Source organism: Sceloporus occidentalis, unplaced genomic scaffold (assembly GCF_023333645.1).
Source record: "Sceloporus occidentalis isolate IW3139 unplaced genomic scaffold, rSceOcc1.0.p SCAF_95, whole genome shotgun sequence".
Taxonomy (NCBI): Eukaryota; Metazoa; Chordata; class Lepidosauria; order Squamata; family Phrynosomatidae; genus Sceloporus; species Sceloporus occidentalis.
The window spans coordinates 1,291,477-1,318,993 of record NW_028317075.1 but is presented as its reverse complement, the minus strand read 5'-3'; the positions used below and the strand labels follow the sequence as shown (position 1 = coordinate 1,318,993).

The window sequence follows — 27,517 nt, the reverse complement described above, 5'->3', positions numbered from 1 at the left end:
TGAGAGGGAGTGTGTATTAGCTTCAGTGTGTGTGTGTTGATATAAGTATGTGTAAGTGTGTGTAAGCATGATTGTTTACATGTATGTTAGCATGTGTGTGACAATGTCTGTTAGTTGCTGGGGGGGCAACCCTCCCCTGTATAGAAGGATCAAGAATGTGAAACAATACTGGACAGGCTAATTATAAATATGGCGTATAATAAAATAAATCATTTTAACCCATCCAAAATGAAACCTAATTATGGTAAAAAGCCATTAAAGGGGAAGTCCCATGAAAAAAAATATTTTTTTCTGAAATAAAGTGCTGTTGCAGTAATGTAAGTTAGCATTCAAGTTTGGGTGACTTTCTCTGCTCAAACGCTACTCCTAGCTGTTTCTGTATGGCTGTGCTAATAAAGTCCTTTCCTCCATAGGTGTTTAAAACTGTGTAATTCTATTGTTTAGCACAGGCAGTACAATAAGGCATCGCTGTGTTTGTTAGGGAGGCAACCCTAAGTAGGAGGCAGCACTGACTTACAAGGGATGGGTTTGTTAAGTGACTATCTGGGGTTGAGTGAAGCATGAGACTCAGACTAATATTAATACTATGAATGTAGGGGAGCGGGTGTAGAATTATATCATTTCAAGGCCCTGACACATAGCAACCAAAGCAGTCTGACCAGAAACTGTATTTAATTCTGCAACTAATAATATAATTTATTTATGATGGCGTTAATTATCAACTTGGTGTTTAATAATCTTGCATTGTTCCCTGTTTCAATGATAAACAATTCCGAATTAAATAAATAGTACTTGACTTGTGTATAAAGTTTGGATTACAACATTCTTCAAGGAGTATGGTTTTTTTGGATTATATTTAGTATGTGAGCTTTTTTTTTAATTAGTTAACTAGTTGGCCTGCATTTTTCATATGTGAACTAGTATATCTGCCATGGTATGGGTCTATAGAGGACACTAACCTTAGTATAGTCTTAGTAAGTGGCCTTTAATCCAGTCCTAACCTAAACAATAATATATTATTAATGGAACGTTATACTTGAATGCATGAATAAAGTCCTAGAATCCACTTTCAACAAGAACAGTATTCCTTTGTACCATGCTATAAGGAATAAAACATGCAGTGTCACTATTAGTCAATCATTATCATGGACTTTACAAGTGAACCTACAAAATGACATGCTATGTGACATTATGGATAGGTTAAAAAATCATCTACAGTATATATGTGACTTTTAGCAGACATGCTTCTTATGAAAAGATGCCTAGGGATAGTGTTCACATTCAGATCCCCTAAAATGGTTAGAATTATGAATAAATTTAGTTTTTTACTTGAAGACTGAAGTGTTCTGCAAGGGAGACTGCAAAATGTCTAACCTTGATTGACTGAAAGAGAAATCCAATAATGTTTGGACAAAGGGGTGCTTAACATAAATGTTTATTTACTAATTAGTAAATGCTGTGTTATGAATTGTGCATCAAGATTAGAGATCTCACTGAATCTACATTATACTGAGCAATCTCTTTATACAACCATGTTGGGTCTCCATTCACTTTAGCAGTAAAAGACCTTCAGTGGACATTCTGAGCACCAAAATGGAGGTGAGAATGCCATGGAGTTATCAACTTGGGGCTGTTTTTGGCATGTTATACTTGGTCATTCATGTTGTGCTGGAATTTGTTGAGTTAAGTTTGTTTTCAGGACACGTATACTGCTTTTTCTTTAAATGGGACAAACCAATTTTCTTTAAAATCCTGCAAAAAGTATTTCAAAACCTTCATTGTTGCACTCATATCTACAGCAATACTATAAAGACTTTTACTTACTTTGTCAAGATTCCCACCTTTTGAAAGATGCTTCAACTATGGTGCCACAAGAAATAACATGGCCATAGGTACAGATAAAATCATATCTCGAACAAGCAACTTTAAGAACAAAAATTACCCTTAAATTCCTAGACAAAGTTCTCGACTGAATGTTTTGGTGCCAGCTAATTATCCCATTATGATTGCCATATGCCTAGCCATAGCAATAGCCATAGCAATAATTTATTTTCCAAAGCTGCTAATTATGTGTTCAGTTCTTCAGTAAAGCTCAGTCTTGTGCTACGGACTATGAAATATTTATTAATTTGTACTTTGATATTATCAGATATCTTCACAATTTGTACTATACAGTAAATGTTCATGGTTCTTGTTCTTCATAACTTTTTTTGGAGTACAATTTAATTGCATTGAAAACCTTTTGCTTTTTTTAACTGAAGGTTTTATTTAATCTCCATCTATTTTACTCACGTGATCATTATGACTTTTCCATCATTTCAACAGGGTGAAGAAGCTTTCCATAATTTTTCGTGTATACCGTTGCCGATGCCTCAAAAAGCATCATTATTTTCTGGCAAATACTGAATGTATGCAATAATCCTTTGCCACTGATGATAATGATAAATAGCCTTCTCACAACAAGGCCTATTTTCCAGTTTTAATAGTGATATAGAATTTGACATCAGATAAGAACCATTTGGCCCTTCTAGTATGCCCATTTTTTCCTGCTTTAAAAACTCAAACCTTAACCCCTTTTGCACTAGGTATGCAATGAAAAGATTGTCCTACAGGACCCATGATGTACCTGGTATGTGATCAGTTAAAACTGTTGCTATGTCATTGCGATTGTAGGTGCACCATAACCTGAGCAGTCAGTCTAAAGCATATCCCCTGCACTTCCGTGCATGTGATCACATCTACAGCCAATCTTATGCAGTAGCATTGCTTTGCCCAAGGCCTACAATATTGTTAACCCCTTAACGACCTCGACGGTTCAGGGCCGTCACGCAAAAACAGTCTGTTAACTACCTTTGATAGTCCTGAAGCGTCATTAAATTAAATAAGCTTACAAACGGCATTGCTGTAATGCCTCTATGTCGAGGCATTCAGTAACGCCGAGATCGGCATCAGGGGCCATGTCTCTCCCCTCCCCGGGGCGTCAACATCCGCCATACACTGTATGGCAGCGGACGCCCGTTTTAAAAGAGTTTAGGAGGCGATCAACGATCACCTCCTAAACTTAAATGGTGTCGCTGAAATAACTCGATCGCAAGGCATTCAGCGACACCAAACACCCACCCCAGGACGCGTCGTGACCGCTCCGGATAGCGATCACAACCGCCACTTGTTGCGAGTTGATTTTGCCACTCGCAATATGGCGGTGCCCTTTAAAAATAACAATCTCTCCAGACCCTCCTGAGAATCTGGCTCCACTTGCATGTTGAATACAGGTGCATTCAACCATGCAAGTCAATGGAGCCCAGCTTTCTAATCACAATGTGATTAGTAAAATATTCAAAAAAAAAAAAAAGTGCTAAGATTTAAAAATAACTATGCAGTGATGTCACCAGAGGAACCATCCAGTACCAGCAAAATGTAAAAAATTTGTATAAAATTAGCGTTTTATCTTTATCGAATTAAATAAAAAATAATTGGTTTGATGGGGTAAATTGAAGTGGCTGGGCTCAAAAGATAGGGCATAGGCACAGACTGACCAAAATGGAGAAAAAAAGCACACTTCCCGAATGTGGCATTTTAAATCCCAAGCAACCCGACAAACCCATGCATGTGGAGTATCACTGAACTCAGGAGATGTTGCTGAACACATATTGGGGTGTTGTTTGATAGTGACGCATACCAGGAGCTATGAATTAATTCCTGAAGTACAATTTGTCTGAAAAAAAATAAAAAAATGCTACCACAAACTTTGGCAAAGGCTGGTGGTAGAATATCGTGCATGAAAAGGGTTAAAATATAAGCATTTGAAATACCTTGGGGTGTCTAGTTTTTTTTAAAATATGTGGTTTGATGGGGTAAATTGAATTAGCTGGCTTCAAAGATGTTCCAAAGAGGAGATGGAGGCAGAATGACCAAATGCTAAAAGTCTGTGTTGAAAACCTGAATTATGCATGTCCCAAAAGTAGCCTTTTACCAGCTAAACAATCTGACAAACCTATGCATGTGGGGTATCACCATACTCAGGAGATGTTGCTGAACACATATTGGGGTGTTGTTTGACAGTGACATATAACTAAATTACAATTTGTGAGAAAAAGAAATAAAAAAAAAATTACTATTACAAAATTTCACAAAGTGTGGTTGTATAATTAGTGCATGGAAAGGGTTAAAATACCAGCATTTGAAATACCCTAGGGTGTCTAGTTTTCAAAAATATATGGTTTGATGGGCATAAATTGAGTTAACCGGCTTCAAAGATGTTCCAAAGAGGAGATGGAGGCAGAATGACCAGATTTTGAAAAAAAGTTTGGAAATCATAAAATGCTACTTGTACTTATTGCCCTATAACTTACAAAAAAACTGCAAAAAAAGCATTGGGTATTTTTAAACTCAGGAATCTGTTTAGCTAGTTTTTTTTACTTCCTTTTGTAGGTGAGTAAAAGATTTTTTAAATAAGTCATAAAAGGTGTTGTTTTTCACATTTTCACCATGTTTTATTATTTTTTTTATAGTAAATAAGATGATATGATCAAAATAATGGTATCTGAAGAAAGCCCATCTTGTCCTTAAAAAACAATATATAACGTGTGTGGGTACACTAAATGGGAGAAAATTACAGCTGAACACAAGCACCGCAAAAGTGTTAAAACAGCCTTGGTCCCAAAGGGTACAGAAAGAAAAAAATTAGCCTGGTCTTTATGGGGTTAAGACAGTCCTGATCACATGCATGATACAATCAGATGACAAAGACAATTCTTGAAACACTGCCTTGGTCTCTGTTCACTATCTTTGCTTCTTATTGTGATAGCGAGCTGGAGAGAGGCAGAGAACAGTAAGAAGCTGTTTAACACCTTAGTCATATTTTAAAAAAAAATTATCATTGGTTTTTAAATTTGACCCCAAGGGGTTATTTTTTTCTATTAGCTTTTTAGTTCATATTGTGTAGTTAGCGTGGTGGTGGTTAGTGGAAAATTTGTTATATAGGGTTTGGTAGGAGTGGGTAATTTGGTGAAATCTGGGAAAGTTTTTGTATATTTTTCCCATTTATACAACCTTTTTTTTATTCACAAAAAAGTTTTACATTTTTTAAAAACCCTACTTCTCCTGAAAAAAAAATATAATTTCTGTGGGTACACATAATGAGAAAGACAGAAAAACAGGAAAATTGATGAAGAAGTCCTGAAGTATAAAATAGCCCTTGTCCTTAGGGAGTTAATCACTCCTTGGTCTCTTCTTAGATTCAAGGTAACCATATCGCACACATGTTTACATTTCCATACTGTGTTAACATATACCACTAATGCTGTCTAATCTACCACTCTCTCAGTAAAGTAAAACTTCCCTGTATTACATGTAAATCTCTGACCCTCTATTTTTAGATTATGGCCTATTGTTCTAACATCTCTCCTCCTTTGAAATAAACTTCCCTCTTGTACTTAAGTATTTAAATGTTTCTTTTACATCTTTTCTCTCTCTTCTTTCCTCCAAGCTATACATATTGGGGTGTTGTTTGGCAGTGACATATACCAAGAGCTGTAAATTCATAAATTAAATACAGCCTTTGACAAAGTATGGTGATAGAATTATTGTATGAAAAGCATTTGAAATACCCAAGGGCGTGTTGTTTTCAAAAATATATGGGGTGATGTGAGTAAGTTTAATTAGCTGACTTGAAAAATGTCCTAAATGGGACATGGGCTCAGGATGACCAGATGTCAAAATTCCAAACTGAAAAATGTACACCTCCCTAATGTGGCCTTTTATCCCCCAAACAACCAGCAAACCTATGCATGGGTGGCATCACCATGCTCAGGAAATGTTGCTAAACACATATTGGTGTGTTATTGGTGTGTCTTATTTTTAAAAGTATATTGTTTTGATGGGGGTAAATTGAATTGGCCTCTTCAAAGATGTCCAGGTTGAAAAAAATAGTTTTGAAATCGCAATAAGTTACTTGCACTGTAACTTGCACAAAATATAAAAACATTGAGTATTTTTAAACTCAGGACAAATTTTAGAATCTATTTAGCAGGTTTTTTTCATTAACTTTTGTATATGAGAAAATATTTTGCAAATTAAAGCACATTCTTTTGTTTTAATTTTGCCATATTTAATTAGTTTTTTTTTGATGGTATGATCAAAATAATGCTTTCAAAAGAAAGCCTTTGTTTGTCCCGAAAAAAGCAATATATTATTTGTGTGGGTTCAGTAAATGAGAAACAAGAAAATTACAGCTAAACACAAACAAAGCAGTAATGTCAAAATAGCTATTGTCACAAAGGGTACAAAAAGTGTCCTTTTAATAGCGGCTGTTTTTTTATTAGCAAGCCAGATTGTTGCAAAACTAAACTTTCCTTCCTCCTTATAGCTTGTCTCTTATGATAACCACCTTCTTATATCCTATTCTTATTTCAGTCATTTTCAATGCCCTGAAGAACCGTCAACAACGAACGTACTAATTTGTGATAATTCAATAATATTGCCTTAACAACATAAAAAATTGAAAATAATTGTTTTTGCATTAATATTTTCTCAATTCATTGTATTATTTTTTTTTACAGCACAATAGTAGAACTGTAGTTTGCACTGTCCTGATACTCTACACCATCATTTTCATTGTCTTTCTCTCCTTACTTATTTTTGTATTTTGTTTTCCACCAATTATTCTATTTCTTATTGCTGTGAAAGAGACTTAATTAAGGAGCACTTGAAACGGTTACGTCACTTCAGATCATATAGGGAAAAGTGTTCATTTAAAATTAGGCTTTGACAACTCTTAGAAACAGGGAGCTACTTGACAAATGAATAGATCCCAGTATACTAAGGATGCAAGTGATTAAAAGTTGTACAGTTGTTAACAGGTATCACTTAATGTATATTACCATTGGGGCTTGTTTATAATTTCTTTCTTTCTTCTATAGAGTTTCAAATGGAAAACTTCAGTATGACTTCAATAAACTGGATTCATTTGTTGATCTTCTATTGATGAATGGATTGGCGCCAGGTCAGGAAACTATTTTCCTTTGATAACTGACATTTATATAATGCAATGCTTTGTTAGCATTAGATGATATTTCCACACATCAATGTGCAAATGTATAGATAACAGCAAAAGTAGTATTACAATAGTAGATAGGGTTCTGTAGAAAATACAGGCCATAGTTGTTGGTCAACAGGGGCGGGACCACAAAGAGGTGGAGCCACAAAATTGATGGGGCCACTCAGTGATGCATGCAGCAGCAATGTCTGTCTGTCACACGTCTGGAGACTGAGCCCGTCCATCCTTCCTTGAACGTTGGCATTACTTATGACACACTGGCACACATTTGCACAGCACACCAACTGCTACCCGTTCCCCCGTCGGCAAAAATACAGACTTTGCATTTCTGGTATTCTACTTTTACCAGCACCGGTTTCAAAGGGTTAATTACCAGTGGCACGCCTACTAGAAGACTATAATTGTTTCTGTGCAATTTTGCAACTATTTAAGTATAAGAAATAATTAGATATGCTGTATGTATGTTTGATATATATTTCATTGTATTTTTTTATGTTTTCTAACATAATTGCAAATTTGTATTTTAAGGTTTCGAACTGATGGGAAGTCCATCTGGATATTTTACTGATTTTGAAGATAAAAGACAAGTCATAGAATGGAGAAATTTTGTCTTCTTGACGGCAACAAGGTACATAGGTATGTTGCAAAATTTTATTTTACCGTTAGTTGTTGATTTAGCTTAAAAAAAACCACATACCTTCAACAGTATTATTCTGTTTGTTGAAGGAACATACTCTGGTCTAGTTTAGCAATCTGTTAATGGATATAGAAAAGCAAAATGGCCACAAAACATGACCAAGTCCAAAAGGACGAACAAGTTGTGTTTGCTACGGCTTATTGATCCACAACTATACCACTAACTGTTATGCATGGAAAGTTTTAAGCTTTAAGAGGATTGAAGTAAAACAGTCACTTGAAATACGTTTGGTGGACCTTATAAGCTAAAATATGTAACCTTTAGGCTGGAATTTTGAGTAATTCACCACACATGTATTGTGAAGGATCAGGTAATAGCTGTGCCTCTTGGGAATAACATCGCTTGTGGGTGTCTAACAGCGCTGAAGCAGAGTGTGTTTCTTTGGGCAGTCTCTGGATTTGCCCACTGCTTCCTCCTTGGCACCACATGCTAGAAACAGATGTCCCATGCACTCAATGGCCACTTTATTAGGTACATCTGTTCAGTTGCTTGTTAACACAAATAGCTAATCAGCCAATCACATGGCAGCAACTCAATGTATTTAGGCATGTAGACCTGGTCAAGACAACTTGCTGAAGTTCAGACCGAGCATCAGAATGGGGAAGAAGGGGAATTTTGACTGTGGCGTGGTTGTTGGTGCCAGATGGGCTGATCTGAGTATTTCAGAAACTGCTGTTCACGTACAGCCATCTCTAGGGTTTACAGAGAATGGTCAGAAAAAGAGAAAATATCCAGTTGTGTGGACAAAATTGCCTTGTTGATGTTAGAGGTCAGAGGAGAATAACTCAAATAACCACTCGTTACAACCAAGGTATGCAGAATACCATCTCTGAATGCACAACACGTCGAACCTTGAAGCAGATGGGCTACAGCAGCAGAAGACCACACCGGGTGCCACTCCTGTCAGCTAAGAACAGGAAACCGAGGCTACAATTCCCACAGGATCACCAAAATTGGACAATGGAAGACTGGAAGAACGTTGCCTGGTCTGATGAGTCTCTCTGTTCCAACTGTGACATTCAGATGGCAGGGTCAGACTGTGGCGTAAACAGCATGAAAGCATGGGTCCATCCTGCCTTGTATGAACGGTTCAGGCTGGTGGTGTAATGGTGTGGGGGACGTTTTCTTGGCACACTTTGGGCCCCTTAGTACCAACTGAGTATCATTTAAACACGACAGTCTACCTGAGTATTGTTGCCGACCATGTCCATCCCTTTATGACCACAGCGTACCCATCTTCTGATGGCTACTTCCAGAAGGATAATGCACCATGTCACAAAGCTCACACCCTCTCAAACTGGTTTCTTGAACATGACAATGAGTTTACTGTACCCCAATGGCCTCCACAGTCATCAGATCTCATTCATGGATGTGCAGCCGACTGCAGCAACTGCGTGATGCCATCATGTCCATATGGACCAAAATCTCTAAGAAATGTTTCCATCTCCTTGTAGAAAGTATGCCACAAAGAATAAAGGCAGTTCTGAAGGCAAAGGGAGTCCAACCTGGTACTAGCAAGGTGTACCTAATAAAGTGGCCAGTGAGTGTATATATACACTCATGGAGTTCAAAGGATCAGCACACTCACATCAAACAGGTTGCAAACTGTCAAAACTATAGATAGACTATAGACACAAGATAACAAAATAGGAAATAGTCACCTTATAGGGCCATATTATGCTGAGCACACCACTATGCCAAAGTACCAGTATAGGTGTGTCCTAACACTAAATACTGTTGCTTAAATTAAACTAAAGCTCACTCAACAAAGACCAAAAGATCTTCTGATTTTACATTTATAGAGACACTGTAATTTATAGGTTTCTTTGGACACCATTTATGGAGCACCTGTGATGGGGTGAGGGAAGGGCCAGTGACAGAGGTGGGAGGGAGTCAGAGTTGTGGACACTTGCACACCTTCACACAAAGAGCCAACTTGCATCGTGGCCATGTGGGTCATACAGTGGAGGTCTGTGCTGCAACCATTATTGATGTTACAGCTTCTTGGGCCAGTCAGGGAAATCATCTCCCCAACTGGCCCTTGATCCACCACTGCCGGTACGCTGTGACATAACTTCTGGTGCCCAGTATATGAGGTAAAAAGGACTTTGGACTGCTGAAAGCTATCTTATCTTGTGGCATGATTATGACTTTGTGAATAAGTGGGTTACAGCCCCAATGTACGGACTATCCTGCATAAATTAGGATAGTTAGGAGGTATGTATTATAGATGACAAACCACACACTCTTTCAGACGTTTAATTTTTTTTATTTCATTTTTTTTTTATTTTCCTAAAAATATTGCGGATAAATATTAGGGACTGCTATGGTGTATGACTTTGAAGAGTAACCTACTGTTAACAGCACAGCGTGTGCAGGTGTAGAAACAAGTTTGGTCCAGAAAGACAAGCCCGGAAATCTCGCCAATCAAAGAAACTGTTCATCAAAAACAATACAGAACTGTGCCATTGTTTTTAAAACAAGGGCGTGATTTTTTTTTTTCTTCGGGTTTCATGTTTTCCTCAAAATATTTTTTTCCTAATTTAGAGAACAATAAGCCTTGTCCATAAAAAACAATCATGAAAGTAGTAAAAAGGGTACAGACAGCAGCAGCGTCCTGTTGGTTTTTCTTGTAATTGCACGTCCATTATTAGTTTTCTCCAGAACCTTGTGGGCAGTCACCTACCCCTGCATTGACAGGACAGGTGTATTTTTTTTGTTTCTGACCTGTTCTTTAGCCTGATATAGTACATGTGTCTCCAACTTAACACCATACCTGCTAAGCTTCTTAATGGGCTGAATTAAGTTTCTACTGTGGTCACTAGCTAACATTTATGAAAACCCTTACTTGTCAGGAGGTAAAGGTATTCTGAATTAAGTCTATGTATTCATGCAGGGATTGTAGCTATGTTGTACCATTTGGGATGCTTGCGCACTAGAATCTCAGCTCAGCCTAGATTAACAATGTGTCAGTGTTATCCTGGATAAGATAATACAAGGTTGTATAAGGTCAGGATGATTTCAGTTCATGTACACAAATATGTATATATAGTCTACTACCATTCAAAAGTTTGGGGTCACTTTACTGTTCATGGGCGGAAAAGGACATTTCTAGCTACAGTATGTAACGTAACTGTGAAAGGGCTCTCTAATGATCAGTTCTAAACTTGTCACCTGTGTAAATTCTGTTTACTTACAAATGTAAAACTTGTTCAGTGATTGTGAATTACATGTTACATGGGGGAAATTAAATGTATCAACTGTAAGAAGCTTACAGCATAACAGTATTCTTCCCCAACATCAGGTTACTGAGTGTCTTAATGTAAATTAAATATTGTCTATTTGCACATATTTATGCCATTATGTTTATATTTTGACCGCTCCATAAATGAATTATTTTTTTTACCTTAAGATGCTCAGTAATTTGTATATAACTACTTGGATTATGTTTGTTTTGTGTGCTGTCTATTAGTATATCTGATTTATTCAGTTGGGTCCTTTTCAGCTCAGAGTGTTTCTCTATAATATTACATTTATTTATAAAGCGCCAGCTGATTCCGTAGCGCTTTACAATCAGACGGTAGGATTAATATAAAATCACAAACAATAACAAAAGGAGAAGAGGGCCCTGCTCTTGCGAGCTTACAAACTAGTCTATTTTTTGTAAATAGTCTGCACCCCTTTGTGCTTTTGAGCTGGAGCGACACCCATATTTATCTCGCTATTAGCTCATCACTCTTCATTAAATATTTTGATTTATTGCAATCCTTGACACGCACTTGTAAGTTGAACTGACTGCTTCAGAAGAAGGAAAGGAGGAAAATGAGTTCAAGCATGAATGTCCATGCAGTAAAATGAGCCAGAATCAAACAAAATGAATGATAATGAACATATTAAATGTAATGTAATAGGTAACTTTTCACTATTAAGGAACTAAACAATAATTTATTTAACTTGACTGAATATGTTGATTCATTTAGGGAACCTGATTTTAAAACATATTTAAGACATATGCCTCTTAAAATAAACTTATTTGATTTTTTTTACAGAAAAATATGGGTTACAAAATATTTCCAAGTGGAATTTTGAGACATGGAATGAGCCAGATAATCATGATTTCGATAATGTGTCCATGAGTGTCAAAGGTATACTTCTTATATTGTTCTCTAGTTTTTTTTAAATAGTGGTAATTGTCAGCAACAGAGAATTCCCAGGAATGGCAAGGTCAAACGGTAGCCTGGTCAGCAATCCAGAGGAGATGCAGAGTCGGGGACATGCAGGGTCAGCAATGAGGAATCCAGAAGAAAGGCAGGGTCAGGTGCAAGCTAGATCAGTAACAAGGAATTAACAAGAAACATGAATACAGGTAACAATTAAACAGAACGTAATAGTCCAGCACTGAATGCTGGGAGCAGCAGGTTAATATTGGCAGCCCACTAGAGACTCATTGGTAATAGGACCCAGGTGAAATGACAATGTGCCTAGAGGGCAGGAGAAACATCCATGTATAACACCAAGCTAAGAGAGCATGAAAATAGCAGGGGACGGCTACACCAAGAGCTGGAATCCTGACACCTGCAGTTCTTTATATGTGTTATACCCAGATGTGTTCCGACCCGAAGGGCAATTGTGTAGTCCCTGAGGGCCTTCAGTGGGTGTGATGTAGCAGGAGCCACCGTGGGCATGACCAAGCATTGCTTCCTTACCTAGACAAAGAACAAACAGAAATGAAATTTCTGGTCACACCTCGAGAGTTCACTGACATGCCCTTGACACTAAGCCAATCCTCAGTAACTTAAGATGACTACTCATGTGTGTGCATGTATTTATTCCTTTAGATGAGGCAGGGGAGCACATGGCTCCATGTCTCCCTGCTGATTATACCTGTGATTTTATAGTACCATCCTTTCTGATGCAAAGATAATATTTTCTTTAAATTGTTATACTTTTACCATATGATAAAAATATGTTATTTGCTTTTACATAGAAATAATTGAATGTCATGGCATGTATTTATAATGTTTAATAAATAAGCAGTTAATAATGTGGGAGCCTAATACTTTTTTCTCATCTAGGCTTCCAGAACTACTATGATGCCTGCTCTGAGGGCCTAAAACAGGCAAGCCCCTTGTTAAAATTTGGTGGCCCCGGTGACTCATGCAGGCCACCACCAAAGTCACCCATCTCTTGGGGTCTTCTGGCCCACTGCTTTAATGGGACTAATTTTTTTACTGGGGAGACTGGTGTGAGACTGAACTACATTGCTTTGCATAAAAAGGTGAGTATAATAAACAATGGTTCTCTCAGTTGAGAATGAGTGCTTCCTTTCAGAGTACACAGCTTTAAGATGGAAACATGTTGCTATTGTTATTTTTTTTAAAGATATCACTTATATTTTGAACCATATGGTCTTGGATGAATATGGGAATATCTGTTTACTTTAAATTGAATTTTTTTCTGAGTTCCATTGCATGCAACTCAGAACTCTATGCATTCCCAGCCACCTGTGGGATTTTGTTTCCAATCTGTATAGCTGTATAGCTAAATTATGTAATCAAATTACAATGCTTGGGTTATTGCAGTGAATAATTATATATTTCATATATAATATCATATAGAATTGCATGATGACATATGTATGTTAACATGCATAAGAACATAATTTATTTGCTCTTGGTCTCATTCTGTTGTAACCTTGTTATTATTTCTTTATGTTGACTGCACTCATGTGGCGCACATAGGACACTGCTGTATTTGTCTTTGCTGGTTACTTGGTTAAGTTGATTACTCTCTTGTTACATTTTGGTTCTAACTGATGATGTAATTAGCTCCAATGAGTGTATGGGTTGTTTTCTGACACACGTTTGTTTGTTTGTTTTTTTGGATTGGGTAAATTGGAATATTTAAGCAAATAAGTTTATTCAAGAAAATGCACATGCTACATACATAAGTGACTGTATTTAAAGAAATGCATTTTTACACACTATTATTTATTTTATTATAATTAAATATTCTGTGTCTATGATCACTTGTCTTTCATAGGGGGGAGGTAGTTCTTTACACATATTAGAGCAAGAAATTGACACTGTTCGTGAAATTCATGAGCGCTTCCCACAGTTCAAGTCTGTTCCAATATACAATGATGAGGCAGACCCACTGGTAGGTTGGTCAACTCCACAGCCATGGAGAGGTGATGTCACTTATGCAGCCATGATAACAAAGGTAAGAAAATAATTTTAAGGAAACAAATACATGGGATTCACAGATCTGCATTCAAATGTATTCACTTACCAGGGAGTATGCAGGTGAAGCTGACATTCAAGAAATTGATGAGATGACGGCCCAGAAAGCTCATATCAGTTACAATGCATAACGCAGGGTCCATGAAAGCTCAGCTATAAAAGGCCATTGTGAGAGTGGCTAAGCTAAATTTCACATTTTCAGATTATTGTCAATGTGCAGAAATGTGAGAATTTGTTCTTAGTTATTTCAAACAATCTATGTTAATCAGCATATTTTTATTGTAATGATAGATAAACAGCCCTTTTAAATGGGCAGGCTTTATTCAGTGAATTCCTGGTGTTTTAACGGCCATTCACTGTTCCAAAGTTTCAAACTGCTCTTTGAAACAAAAACCTCTTTTAAGGAGAACTTCTAAATTCTGACCCTTCGGTGATGTGATGTAATTCATGAACATTCTTTCAGACTAATCAAGATTCACCTTCAGCCAACCAGCATTTACATAATAACAATGTACTTAATAACAATCATCTGTTACTTAGCAGGTCTAAAAAATAAATAAATACAACAACACTGAGTCATGATTTATTCAACAAAAATAAGCCCAAAACGGAGAAGCCACATGTACACCCATACTGCTTCCATAGGAAATAAGATGCTAAGTAGCAGACAGGTGCTGCTAATCAAATGCCCTTAATTAATTGATCAGGTATCATCAAGTGTGACCACCTCTATAAAAGCCAGAGTTTTAGCAGTTTGCTGGTCTGGAGCATTCAAGGTGGAAAGATATCAGCAATTGCCTTAGAGAAGCAATTGTTGCTGCCCATCAATCTGGGAAAGGTAAGATAATTTCCAAACAATTTAAAATCCATCATTCTATGTGAAAGATTGTTTAAAAGTGGAAAAGATTTAAGATAGTTGCCAATCTTCCCAGGAGTGAATGTCCCAGCAAATTCACCCCAAGGTCAGACCGTGCAATGCCCAGAGAACTTGGAAAAACCCAAGAGTTACATCTCATACTCTACAGGCCTCAGTTAGCATGTTAAATATCAACATTCATAACAGTATAATTAGAAAAAGACTGAACAATTATATTTTTGGAAGGGTTGCCAGGAGAAAGCCTTATGGAGATGTTTGGCCATAATGCACTGCGCCACATTTGGTGAAAACCAACCACAGCATATCAGCCCAAACGCCTCATACCAACTGTTAAGCATGGTGAGGTAGAGGTGATGATTGCAGCCATTGGACGTGTGAACCTTGCAGTCTTTGAGTCGACCGTGAACTCTTCTACATACCAAAGTATTCTAGAGTCAAATGTGAGGCGATTTGTCTGACAGCTAAAGCTTGGCTGAAATTGGGTCATAAACTCAGGCAACTCTCCACAACTATGTCAGAGACTGATAAAGTCATATAGAAAACAATTACCTCAAGTTATTGCTGCTAAAGGTGGTTCTACAAACTATTGAATTATAAGGTGTACTTAGTTTTTCATACATGGCTTCTCCATTTTGGCTTTATTTTTGTTGAATAAATCATGACATGGTGTAATATGTCATGTGTTGGTTTTCATCTGAGGTTGTGTTTACCTAATTTTTAGACCTGCTATGGAAAAGATGATTGTTATGTCCTAAAACGTAAAATCATAGAATTCAAAGAGGATGTACTTTCTTTTCACAAGACTGCATATCAATGCATGATTTCAATAATATAACATTTGAAATCTCAATAATAAAACCTCCCGTAGCCAAGATTCATGGAATTCATCCATATATGGCCATATCTGACAGTAGTGGGCATTCTGTCAGACAGTGACCTCCCTTTCTACCTCCAATTGTTACGGTAAATGGGTATTACAGGGTGAGATATATCTTCTTATGCAGACATGCCACTGACACTTACTGTTAGTCTGAGATTATGTCTGTTATCCACTTAGTACCAGTAAACCTACTAACGTCCTAATTTTAGAAGACTATAGCAATTGTCATCGGTACATGATCACTTTGTAGTGAGATACTTTACAATCATATTTATTTTCTGTTTACATGCTGGTATGTGTTCAGTATGATATGATCATGTGTTGATATTAGCTACTATAACTGTGTACTTTTCTATTAAACATTTTAGTTGTAGTCATTTTTCATCTTCAAACTGAATGTTTTGAAATGCGGTGCAAAGGAGAGTCATTTTTTTGCAAATAAATATCACATTTTGGTTTTATCATTACAATGACTGACAAATTGCATGCTGCTAAAATACATACAAAAATAGGGTTACATTTTGCTACACTTACAAGAGTGCCAGCAGATAATGTAGCACTTTAGAATCACAGTCGGTAGGATAAATAAAAAATCATAACAATAACAAGCTGGTACAAGAGGAGAAGAGGGCACTGCTCTAGCGAGTTTACAATCTAGTAAAAAAAATCCTTATCTTATTATTATTGCTTTATTTGTCTATCCTTGATTTTGCTTTTATTTTCCAAGTTTTCTGCTGAGCAGTTTCACCCTGTATTATAAATGAATTGCTTTATAATATAAAATGTTTCCATTTTATCCCTTTAGGTAATAGATCAACACAGAGATTACCTGCTTTCAAATAAAAGTGGCGGCTTCAAGTACCATTTGCTAAGTAATGATAATGCCTTCATGAACTATTACCCTCATTACTTTACTCAGAGGACTCTAACAGCAAGGTTCCAGATGAACAATACTAAGCCACCTCATGTCCAGATGGTTAGAAAACCAGTGTTAACTGTAATGGGCTTGCTGGCACTATTAGGTACATGTCTACATACAAATGGTGATTTACTAGAGACCAGTTTATTTACAGCAAGTATGTTCATGCACAAGTTTACTTTGGTCTCTGGGTTATGTTGTGTTACATTTTTAAATTGTTTGTGAAAATCAAACAGTATTCTTCTGACATGGCCACCTTTCACTAAAATACCTCACTAGATTCCAAAAAGCAGGGGTTCTTTACCACTGAAGACATGAGGAGTGTGCACACAGCATCCAGTACCTTCCATGCTTGTCCTGTCCCGGTTTTTAGCTTCTTTGTATATATGCATGAACAAAAGGAAAAAAAAATACTTTTTTTACAATTTGGTTACAGTTTGTCCCTGTTTTGAGGGACAGTGTCCCAGCTTCTCTTTGCCCACAAGTCCCACTTAAGCCTTAAAGAAAACCCACTGCACTCATTTTTATTGAATACTACCTTTAAATTATGTATTGATTAGACGTAATATGAAAAAAAACCCCAATAATGAGCTATGAATAACTCATGAAGGCTTCCTTAGATGCAGGGCCCCCAGCCTAGTTGTATCTGCTAGGAACAGATTTAGGAACTTTATTAGCGGTTTGTGCCCTTCCTGAAGGATCAGTAGTAGAGTAGTCCTGTGCTGGTGCTTCACTCACCACTATTGTGCATTATAGACTTTTTTTAAAGATGATAGCCCACTATCATCTCTAACCTTAATTATTGTGTTTCCCATTTAACACTTGTTAAATGTGACACATATTCAGGGTTCAATTATACGATGCTTAAGTCAATGAAGAACATCTGATGGATGAGATAAAAAAAAGAGAAGAAAAGTATAAATATTTAATATAGTAGACCATGGTTTGCTGCAGAATTATTGTTAGGTACCACTACATTATTCAAACATCATCAATGGAGCTACGTTTAATTGTAGATCTCACAAAAGTTCACAAAATAAATTTTACATTTTAATTTCTTGTATTAATCTTAACTAAACTATCCAGTCAAACTATACATAGTGAAATGTCTTTTATAATTCATCATCATCTGTATCGGAGAGTTTCAGTGAATTGGTGAATGCCTACAAAGTATGCTGAAAACAGCAGAGAAGTTCTGAAATATAGACCCAGAAAATGTTGTTAAAACCCCCTCCATGAATATTTTTATAACCTGCTGACATTATCTTTCAAGGTTTGAGAAAATACAATAATCATCAATGTTAGGGAAAAATGGAGGTATGGCATAATAAGCATTCAATGACATGACTTATTAATATGTTAATGTTTACAGGTGAAGAATCAGTTTACACAGATATACTAATGGAGGGTGTTGAAACCAATGACAGTAGCATTGTTGGAATAATGGCAGGTTCCCATGAGCCAGAGAAAGGAGAATTGTCTGACAGCTGGGAAGCAACAGTTCTCTTATATGCCTCAAATGATAACAGAACCTCGTCCGACATACAGTTTGTAACTGTAAATTTCACCAATTTTCCAAAGTTAAAAGGTAATTATGGGGATTTCTGTAGTCTGTCTGCCAGTCTGTTGAGCAGAGAAAGGTCGAGCCAAATGTCCCATTGTTATTGCAACCGGTAACAATAAGGTTACCATGCTAATTTCAAAAACGCAATGGCCCTATAACAATATATAATGATATTCAGAAGTTTGCATACAAGCAGTACTAGCGGCCCTTCACAGTCTCAACAAAGAAAAATCATATGACATTGGAAAATGGTTGAGCATTGTGTAGCTTATGAAATAATCAGGGCCGGCCCAAGACAAAATGCCGCCTGGGGCAAAGTTTAAAATGCTGCCCCCCCATTATCTACCATTACTCTCCCTCCCTATTATCTACCCCCCCCCCCCCTTGTACTTACCTTTCAGCAGTCCTGAGGCGAGTCTCCCTGTTCGGTCTCGGTGCCGACTTGTAATGCTGAGCACCGGAAATGACGTCATCTTCCGGCGCTCAGCATTACAAGCCGGCACCGAGACCAAACAGGGAGACTCGCCGCAGAGGAGAGAGAGAGGGGCGCCGAGCGGGTACTGACAACTTGGTAAGTGAAAGCCACTCGGCGCCCCTCTCTCTTCCGCTTTAAAAATAAAAAAAGGGCTTGGGGCGGCAAAGTGCCGCCCCTTCAAAAGTGCCGTTTGGAGCAGTTGCCCCACTCGGCTCCATTGTCGGGCCGGCCCTGGAAATAATACCTCACTTCTTGTACTCATACATATTAAAAGGTAATTTCCACAACCAAATTACATTTTTTTCTATCTTTCATTGTATACTAAATGAGAGGTTTGCTGGCAAGTAGAACTTCTTGAGTTCCCCAGGAATGTGGCAAAGATGGTTAGGCCTGTTCAATCCTAAAATGTCCTGAACCTTTTTCCAAGCATGCAGCCATATCCCTCCACACATTTTTACATCCACCAAATCTCGTTTTAGAAGAGTATCTTACGTGTTCCTGTCATCCATTGACTTTCTCCCATTTCCAAATATAGCTAATTCGGGATGACCACTTTTGCTACTGCGTCAATATTTATATGCGTTAGATATCTCATCTATTTTGTCACATCATATGCGCATCCAAGATGTAAACCCAAAATGTGAGCGTTTGTATCATTTAAAGAAACTGCTTCTCTGTTTACAGATCTTGTGTATGTGACGTATTACTTAGACAATGTTTTGACAAATCCATATTTAGTATGGCAGAAGACTGGAAGTCCAGACTATCCTACGATGAAACAGTTTGAGCTATTACGGGATGCAGAGGTGAGCTGAGCTCATATATTATAGAAGAAGGTGAACACAATTTACATGGTCACTAAAAACGCTTACTGAGAATGCTTGTTCTTATATCCATTTCTTGGATAAGAGAGTCTATTCCAAAATTGAGGTCATTATAATGTTTTATATTGAAAAGTGCAACCAGTAGTGGGTGCAAATTGAAAATATGACAACTATTGTAACGTGCAGTGTTTCTAACATCTTAAATCTCAATATAAATGACTAATTATATGTCTTTCTTATTGTGTCTTAAGGGTCCAGTTATAAGAGGGCCTACTCCATTTCCTAACGATGGAAACCTGATTTTAAAATTGGCACTTCCTGTTCCCTCTGTGTTTCTTATTCACGTCTGCGAAAGACCTAAAGCACCTCCTAAAATGGTAAATAATCTTTGGATCCTGTAAACGTTGATCACGTATCCGGTACACAATAATCTACTGAATTTAAACTGGTTTTACTTTAGACCTTTAGCAGCAGCTTTCTCCAAATGTGTATTTTTTCAAACAATGAATATTCAAGGTTTTCTTTCTTTTAAGGTAACCGGACTTCACCTTATTTCCCTTACCAAGGGGCAGGTTGCGGTAGTTTGGAAAGATGAAAATGTAAAGTCCAGGTGTGTGTGCAATTTGTCAGGTTGCATTGTATAATAACTGGGTATTTCAATATGTATGATTAATTAACAAAAGTAATGAGAAATAATATGTCTAAAATTGCATACATGACTAGAATGTTTAGCTCAAAAATGAGGACCAAGTGACACTCTTTACACATTTCCCGCCTTGTCTTATCACACATTGTAATATTTTCTGCTTAAAAAAAGTTATTTAAATATTTTTTTGTGTGTTTGGAGGGGATTGCATGTGACCTCACACACCCAAGTGTAACTTGCAAGCAATTTGGGGGTTCATGAATGCACTGGTTGCTTGTCTTTTTTTGCCCCGCATCAACTATACTCTCCTACAGTAAGGTGTATGCAAGTTCATAGTGATTTATTAAGTGCAAATGCAAGTTGGCTTTAGTGAATTTCATATGTATTGTGTGAGCTTGTTGCTGCAAGCATTCATTTTTAGCCAATTCACATGAGCTTGCAGTTTACTGAATGGAGCCCAGTAACTACCACAAACAAATCATTACAATGTATTTACTGTTGACTTGAGTCATCTTGGTTTCTTTCTATTTTTATTTGATTTATTGTTTTACACTTTGACCCAATTGTTTTTGGTGTTTCTTATTTTCTATTTCCCTTTTTTATTAACATGTTTTTTGTGTGTTTTTGTGTACCTTTTCATAGGTGTCTGAAGACATACGAAGTTGAATTCTCACAGGATGGTTCTATTTTCAAAAAAATAAATGCAAAAGACACAATCTTTACCTTATTTACATATAGTCCAGGTAATATATATTTTTAATTATGCACATTTCTGTTCATGTCATTTTAAACATTGCATTGTATGATCATTTAGTGGATTACATAGTAATCCACTGTTCAATCAAATTGTAAAATGTTAGGATTTTGTCACAGACGTGTTATTGCTATTTTGTTGGGTGAAGTTGGACCATTTGTGTTTTGTATACGAAGTGATTTTGGCACAAAGTTTGAAAATTGGTCTTTTTACCTAAGAAACAAATAGAAAGAATTGTCTTGCTGATTAGAACATTCTGTTGGTTGCAATAGTGATAAGGCTTTTTATGCATAATCCTAATTGAGCTATAATCCTTTTTTTTTTTTTCATCTAAGCACATTTTTATTATTTTTTCATAGCGCAATGATGTGTGCCACTGGCGTAACTACAGTGGCCGCAGTGGCTGTTGTCTCTATGAGCCCCTTGTACCGGTTCAAAATTGTTTAAAAAGGTCCCTTCCGACCTGGACCGCACCGATCCAGGTCGGAAGGGCCCTTTCTAAACTATTTTGAACTGGCACATAGAGACAGGAACGTGAAATCAAGGCTGCTCGTACACTGTGTGCGAGCAGCCAGAGGGAGTGCTGCAGAAGCAGTGAGAGGTAAGCGGTGGTGGGCAGGACCAGAAATGTATGTATATGTGTTTGTATATATGTATGTGAGCATGGATGTGTGCGTGTGTGTGAGCATGGATGTGTGCGTGTGTGAGAGCATGCATGTGTACTGGTGTGTGTGGAAGAGCATGGATGCGTGTGTGTGTGAGCATGGTTGTGTACTTGTGTGTGCGTGTGAGCATGAATGTGTATTTGTGTGCGTGAGCATGCATATGTACTTATTTGTGTGTGAGCATGGATGTGTATGGGTGTGTGAGCATGGATGTATATTTGTGTAAGTGAGGTGAGATGAATTGTGTGTTAGTGAGTATGAGTGCGAGAGCATGCATGTGTACTGGTGTGTTTGAGCATGGATGTGTACGTGTGTGTGAGCATTAATGTGTATTTGTGTGCGTGAGCATGCATGTGTATTTGTGGGCGTGACCATGCATATGTACTTGTTTGTGTGTGTGAGCATGGATGTGTATGTGTGTGTGAGCATGGATGTGTAATTGTGTAAGTGGGGTGAGATAGAATGTGTGTTAGTGAGTATGAGTAATTGTGTGTAGTTTGTGTAAGTATGTTTACATATGTTGGAAGGAGAGCACAGACCAGTTGTGTGGGGGCAAATGTGGCACAGACTAGCTGTTGAAGTTGGGGTCCTGGGGCAATTTTCTAGTTATGCCCGTGATGTGTGCCATGCCCTAAGTACATGCATGACATCAAATTATACCCCCCCCCAATGCTTTTATCAGGTTAGCCAGTGAAATTAAATGCCCGGTGACCTGAACCTATAATCATACATCATGGTGCGCTTTAAATTCCTGGGACTATTTTTTATTCCAGTCCAGAAGAACACTAAGAGGCTGTTTCATGATAATAGGAAAATTGGTGAAAAAGCCTCATTTAGGGCAAAATGTAGAGAAATGAGAACTTGAAGATCTTAAGAGCAGAGAACTGGTCAAACTTAAACACATACATTTGGAAATATCATGCCACCCTCAACCATCCTTAAAGCTTACCTAGTGCTTGTCATGGAATAAGTGCTTGTCATGTATAAGGCATAACAGCATTATATTATTTTCCCCTAGAGAGTGCAACTGTATCCGGTGTATACAGAGTGCGTGCCATCAACTACTGGGGTATTCCTGGACCTTATTGCCATCCTGAACAATTTACTGAAACTTTCTAGAGGCTTCTGGAAATATTAAGGTTGGAGTAATGAAGTGAAGCGTACATGTATGTTCTGCCAATTAACTGGTATTTTTTTTTCTTTGATGCCTTTAGATTCAAAATTTTCAAAATATGATAAAATGGCGCTTTTGAATATATGTGATTTCTAGTTTTGCTGAGATTGTTTAGTAATACAAAAACAGTAACAGTAAGAAATAACTTTTTTTATTTGGAACAGTAAGACATTATGCCAATGGCAAATTATTGTACAAAAAGTTACATGGTGTTAATAAAATGTTGTTAGTTTGTGTATTTAAACATGTTTTTTTTTTTACTTCCTATGATGTATAATAACATTTATTTTTACCAAAAATATGTTTCCATGTAATTTGTCCAGTGTTATATGGTGTATCCTTTGCCCTGCATTTTTGTTATAGGTAATAACATTTATGGTATATATTAGTAAACGCACCACAATTACATTATTGAGAATAGCCATTTTGGTTTTCTAGAAAATATTGGTTGAGGTAGCTACAATAAGTTCTTTTTGTGATAAGGTTTTTTGAAACATACAATGTATACCTATCCACTTACTTTACCACCATTAATGTATGTCATGGCCGGATCAGAGAGCAAGACTGGTGTCCCATAAAGCTTATGTTACATTTTCTAGAAAAGTGGAAATGTATATAGAATTTATATTGACTAGGACGACTACACATGTTTATGGTATCATGCTTCAATTATTTTTGGTTCACAATTTCTTTTTTAATTGTATCTAGAATTAAACAACAACAAAGTGAGAAAGAAGGTTGGAAACTGCAATTCTTGTACCCATTTTATAGGTATACAAACAGCATAATGTTTGGGGGTCCTTTCCTAGCAGGCTCCTAGAAGTAAAGAGATTGAAAGATTACTCACTATATGAATACATTTTCATATAAAACATATAATTCCATGTAAAGTTAATTTTTATATTAGGTTGGCATCATAAAGCATGTGTGAATATGTGTGTATCTTTATCGAGTGCTACCAGGTAACCATTCTAAAACATATGCCTGTTGTTCTAGATGTGAATGACTGATCATTTCTAAAATCTCGAGTAGGCTATCTGGAGCTCAAACAGTAGCCGGATTTGGATGATGCAAATGGCCATTTTGACAGCTTTGTAGTAAATATCTGTTTGGAGGCACATAGTTTCCTCCCTAAAGACTAGAAAATGTTTTCAATACTATTTGACAAAAAACTTTACTTTTTAGTATGACCATGATACTTACCAGATTGAAGAACAGACTGGAATTGCCCAGCCATACAGAGTTCTTCTTGTTTCTGGCGAACAATTCTCGTAATGGCTTGTGAAAATCCTCTTGGGTTACGAGAGAAAATGATAGAGTATCCATCATTGCACGTTCCGTCTTCTTTAAGGGTTCGGCAGGCGTAGGTTATTGCATAGTTGTCATAATCAGTGTCAATAACCCAGTAGTTGTCACCTAGAAGAAGTTAACAATGTATTTGATCCATTTTGCCTTTTGTTACAATGGTTGTCAAAAATGGTAATTGTACCCTTAATAGGTTAAAGTTTGTCAGGTTTCTATGTGGTTTTGTCTTGGCTTTCAATCGACATGCAATTTTGTTCTTTTTAGAAAAATACTGTTGCCTCCTACACACTCTTGTTGACTTACAAACTTTTCCAAACTATTAAGTCCTTTCATATGCTAACAAGTAAGTATATGCGGTAAGGTGACAGTTTGTCTGTAGAGCCAGCAGTAAAAGTATTACATATAAGACAAGTCCTAGTTTAAAATGCTGGAAATATTCTTAATTCAAACTTTGTGCCTCCTTTGTTGACAGGGCTTGGGTATGTATGCAGTAACATATGTTAGCATGAAAAAAACCTTAAAGTGTTTTTTGTCTACAAAATATTATTTTTTCAGATATTTTGAGTCTTATGCTGTATTCATTAAAGAGAGAACATGTTTATACAAGATTGGGTAGAAGGAGGCTGCCACATGTGCAGCTAAAGGAGTGTATCCTCAGTTGGGGCAGTTTATAGCTATGCAGTTTGGCTTTTCTTGTTTACTATGCCATAAAAGCAGTCCACCAGTGACAGCGGGGCCTAGATCCCAATTCAAGATATTTCTGCCAGATCAAAGTTTGGTCTTTTGTAAATTTACTATAGATACTTTGGTAAATTAGATTGAAGTTGAAGGAGGCAAATATGAGGTCTTCATAGTTCCTGTGTAAATGATTTATTGAATGTGGCAGGCTAGGTTTTAGATAATTTAAACATTTTTGTGTTATATTTTAAATACTATGAGATGCATCAAGATCATATCTGGTACACATTGTTTGCTATGGTGATTGTGCTATACCTGCTTACTTTTTGTCTTGCATGTTCTTTTCTTCTAGTCCTCGTATCTAATTACCTTTGTAAATCAACCTTCAGACAAGGTAACAAAGTCTAAATGTATCATTTGAATTGAGTTTTGCTTACCTCCACTGGACAGGTAGCTAGCCAGGCCTTGGTAGGTCATGTACATCTTAGCTGGAACAGCAGAGTCTGGCACCGAATACTGAGCTGCCATGTCTGCACAGATAAGCCAAAACCTAAGAAATTCACAACCATATGTCAGTTTAGTGAGCTGTGTATGTCTGCTGCAGATTTGAGTGATGGATATTGATTATTTTCTCTTTATTTAGACTTCTAGAAACACAATGCGAGAAGGGCCCTACTAAGAGCTTAGAGTCTTATTTTTTGCACCTATTCATATATTATTGAACTGCTTATTGATTGCCATTTCCATTGATATGCCACTGGCTAATTTGTTGACTGTTTACCCCGGTGTGATTACTCCTTATTGATTCATGGAGTTAAATTTGAGCAAATAGCAAAGGAACCAATTGAATGTTAAATAAAGTGGGAGACTTGCTGGGCAGATAACAACAGGGCAGTCTTTCATCACCTGATATGTTATACACATGTGAGATAGAATGTGCTGACATGGACACTTAGCTGCAGGAGTTTTACAATAAAGGTCACGCTCAAGGCTCTCCACACACTTATTTTGCATCAGGTTTCACACATGTTAAAGCCATTTACCAAGGATTGGAAAGAGCCAATTGCTTTAGCTGTTATTTATGAGAACTTTAAGCGCGCATAACAATAATTTTAACATCTCCGCATCATTGGCAAATGTAGTGAAAATAACGAATAATGAATATATGTATTAGAGCAGTGATCAGAGGCCACTTTGTGAAGGTACTTTACCACAACGTTTAACTCAACCAAACTGCACATTCTAATGTTCTAGATAACAAAATGTTCTCCCAAGTTCAGTTTCTTGTCATAGAATCAGGCACTTTTTCTTTCTAAAAGGACATACTTTTAGTTTTCTGAAGCATCCTGGTGGACAATGGCACCCACCTGACCACAGTTTGGATCCCACTTAAAGAGTTCTAAAGAGGTACAAGTAACAAAAGGTTTCATGATCTCCACTAACATTTGAAATAATTGATTAGAACCAATAATTCAATTAAATCATCCTCTGCTTAGAATCAACAACTAAGGAGGGTGGCATAACTCACCCAAACAGTTTAACTCTGCCTTTAGAAGATGCAGTCATGGTACCATCCTCATCTACTGTGTATTCAGCAGAGATGTTGTCCTGAAGAAACAAGCCTTCTGGGTCCTTTTTGCTAATGGCATACCATGTCCCTCCATACTGATAATGAAAGAAAAAAATATTATACCTCTTATATTTTTTATACTAACGTGCCATTAGTTTATACTTTTGTAACTGACAAGTATCAAGCAAAATATCTCCTAAATGCAAATGATTTTGGTTCATTTGCATTTTACTAATTTTGTAATAAAACAAGGAAAGGCAACTTTCTTTTATGAAAGGTGTCATACATTATTTTACCAAATAATTAGTATACAGGTTAAATGAATCCAGTAAAACATTGGGATTAAAGGAAAAATTTTACTCCTTTGTGGGATGCCTTGTAAATGGCTTATTTTGTCATGTTTTGGATCACAAAATGGCACGTAGACAAATTTATTGAAAAGTTTAAACTGAATAGTCATGGATCCTTTTGCTACCCACTATATAGCTGTGTAATATAATCTGTTGGCTACCGAGAACAACCAATAATATTTAAACTGTTACTTAAATTGTATTAATCGAATAAGCAGACACTTACCCTTTGTATGTCAAAATCTTCCTTCACTTTAAAGGAATCGACTACACATGAGCGAGCATAGATTTGCTCTATTAGAGTAATGAGTGTAGCAACAACAATATATACGGAATGCTTCATCCTACAATACAACAAGCAAATATACTTTAAAGTTGTACAACTTGTGCATGCCCACCCATGAAAGAATTAATTCATCTTTATAAATGCACCCTCTCATTTCTTTAATTCATCTTTGTATTATTGTTGTTCTTGTTATTGAATAACTTATTTGATGGCAGCCCCTTACAGCAGTTGGATGACCTTTGCTCTTATTTACCTAGAAAAGGTGTTTTCTTTTTTTTTGCTGTCGCTAGTGATAGATCAACTAATTAAGATCAAAATTAAAAATAATCTCGGCCAACGTATCTAAAGTACACTATGTGAAAAAAACAAATCTTTCATGACCTTTATGAAAAGGAAAAACATATTTCAAATAAAATATGTCCTATTTCTCATACACTGCCTTCAAGAGCAATTGCTGAGAAAATAAATTGCTGTAAACTGCTAAAAAAAAGATTTCAAAAAAGTAGACCTTAATAATAAATCCCTTGTAGGTTTCAGGGGGAGAGGCTTCAGGA

At 36.8% G+C, this 27,517-nt stretch overlaps 2 protein-coding genes across 2 annotated transcripts in view; one reads left to right on the top strand and one right to left on the bottom strand.

The window, feature by feature from the left end:
• The window catches only part of LOC149284303 (alpha-L-iduronidase-like), a 47,597-nt gene extending 24,878 nt beyond the window's left edge, over positions 1-22,719 (top strand). The window contains exons 3-14 of the mRNA XM_089496887.1: positions 6,921-7,003; positions 7,586-7,693; positions 11,804-11,899; positions 12,830-13,032; positions 13,797-13,976; positions 16,559-16,775; positions 18,045-18,260; positions 19,396-19,517; positions 19,787-19,912; positions 20,069-20,145; positions 20,824-20,924; positions 22,619-22,719. Of these exons, the coding sequence (XP_089353013.1) occupies positions 6,921-7,003; positions 7,586-7,693; positions 11,804-11,899; positions 12,830-13,032; positions 13,797-13,976; positions 16,559-16,775; positions 18,045-18,260; positions 19,396-19,517; positions 19,787-19,912; positions 20,069-20,145; positions 20,824-20,924; positions 22,619-22,719 (1,630 nt within the window). The remainder of the gene's footprint in view (positions 1-6,920; positions 7,004-7,585; positions 7,694-11,803; positions 11,900-12,829; positions 13,033-13,796; positions 13,977-16,558; positions 16,776-18,044; positions 18,261-19,395; positions 19,518-19,786; positions 19,913-20,068; positions 20,146-20,823; positions 20,925-22,618) is intronic.
• An 860-nt stretch (positions 22,720-23,579) lies between these two features.
• Positions 23,580-27,020, bottom strand: LOC149284302 (purpurin-like). The gene is made up of 5 exons (XM_089496886.1): positions 26,904-27,020; positions 26,286-26,422; positions 25,195-25,307; positions 23,978-24,190; positions 23,580-23,590 (listed from the first exon to the last, which is right to left on the bottom strand). Exons 1-5 carry the CDS (start codon positions 27,018-27,020, stop codon positions 23,580-23,582), a joined length of 591 nt encoding a protein of 196 aa, XP_089353012.1.
• Between the last annotated feature and the right edge of the window lie 497 nt (positions 27,021-27,517).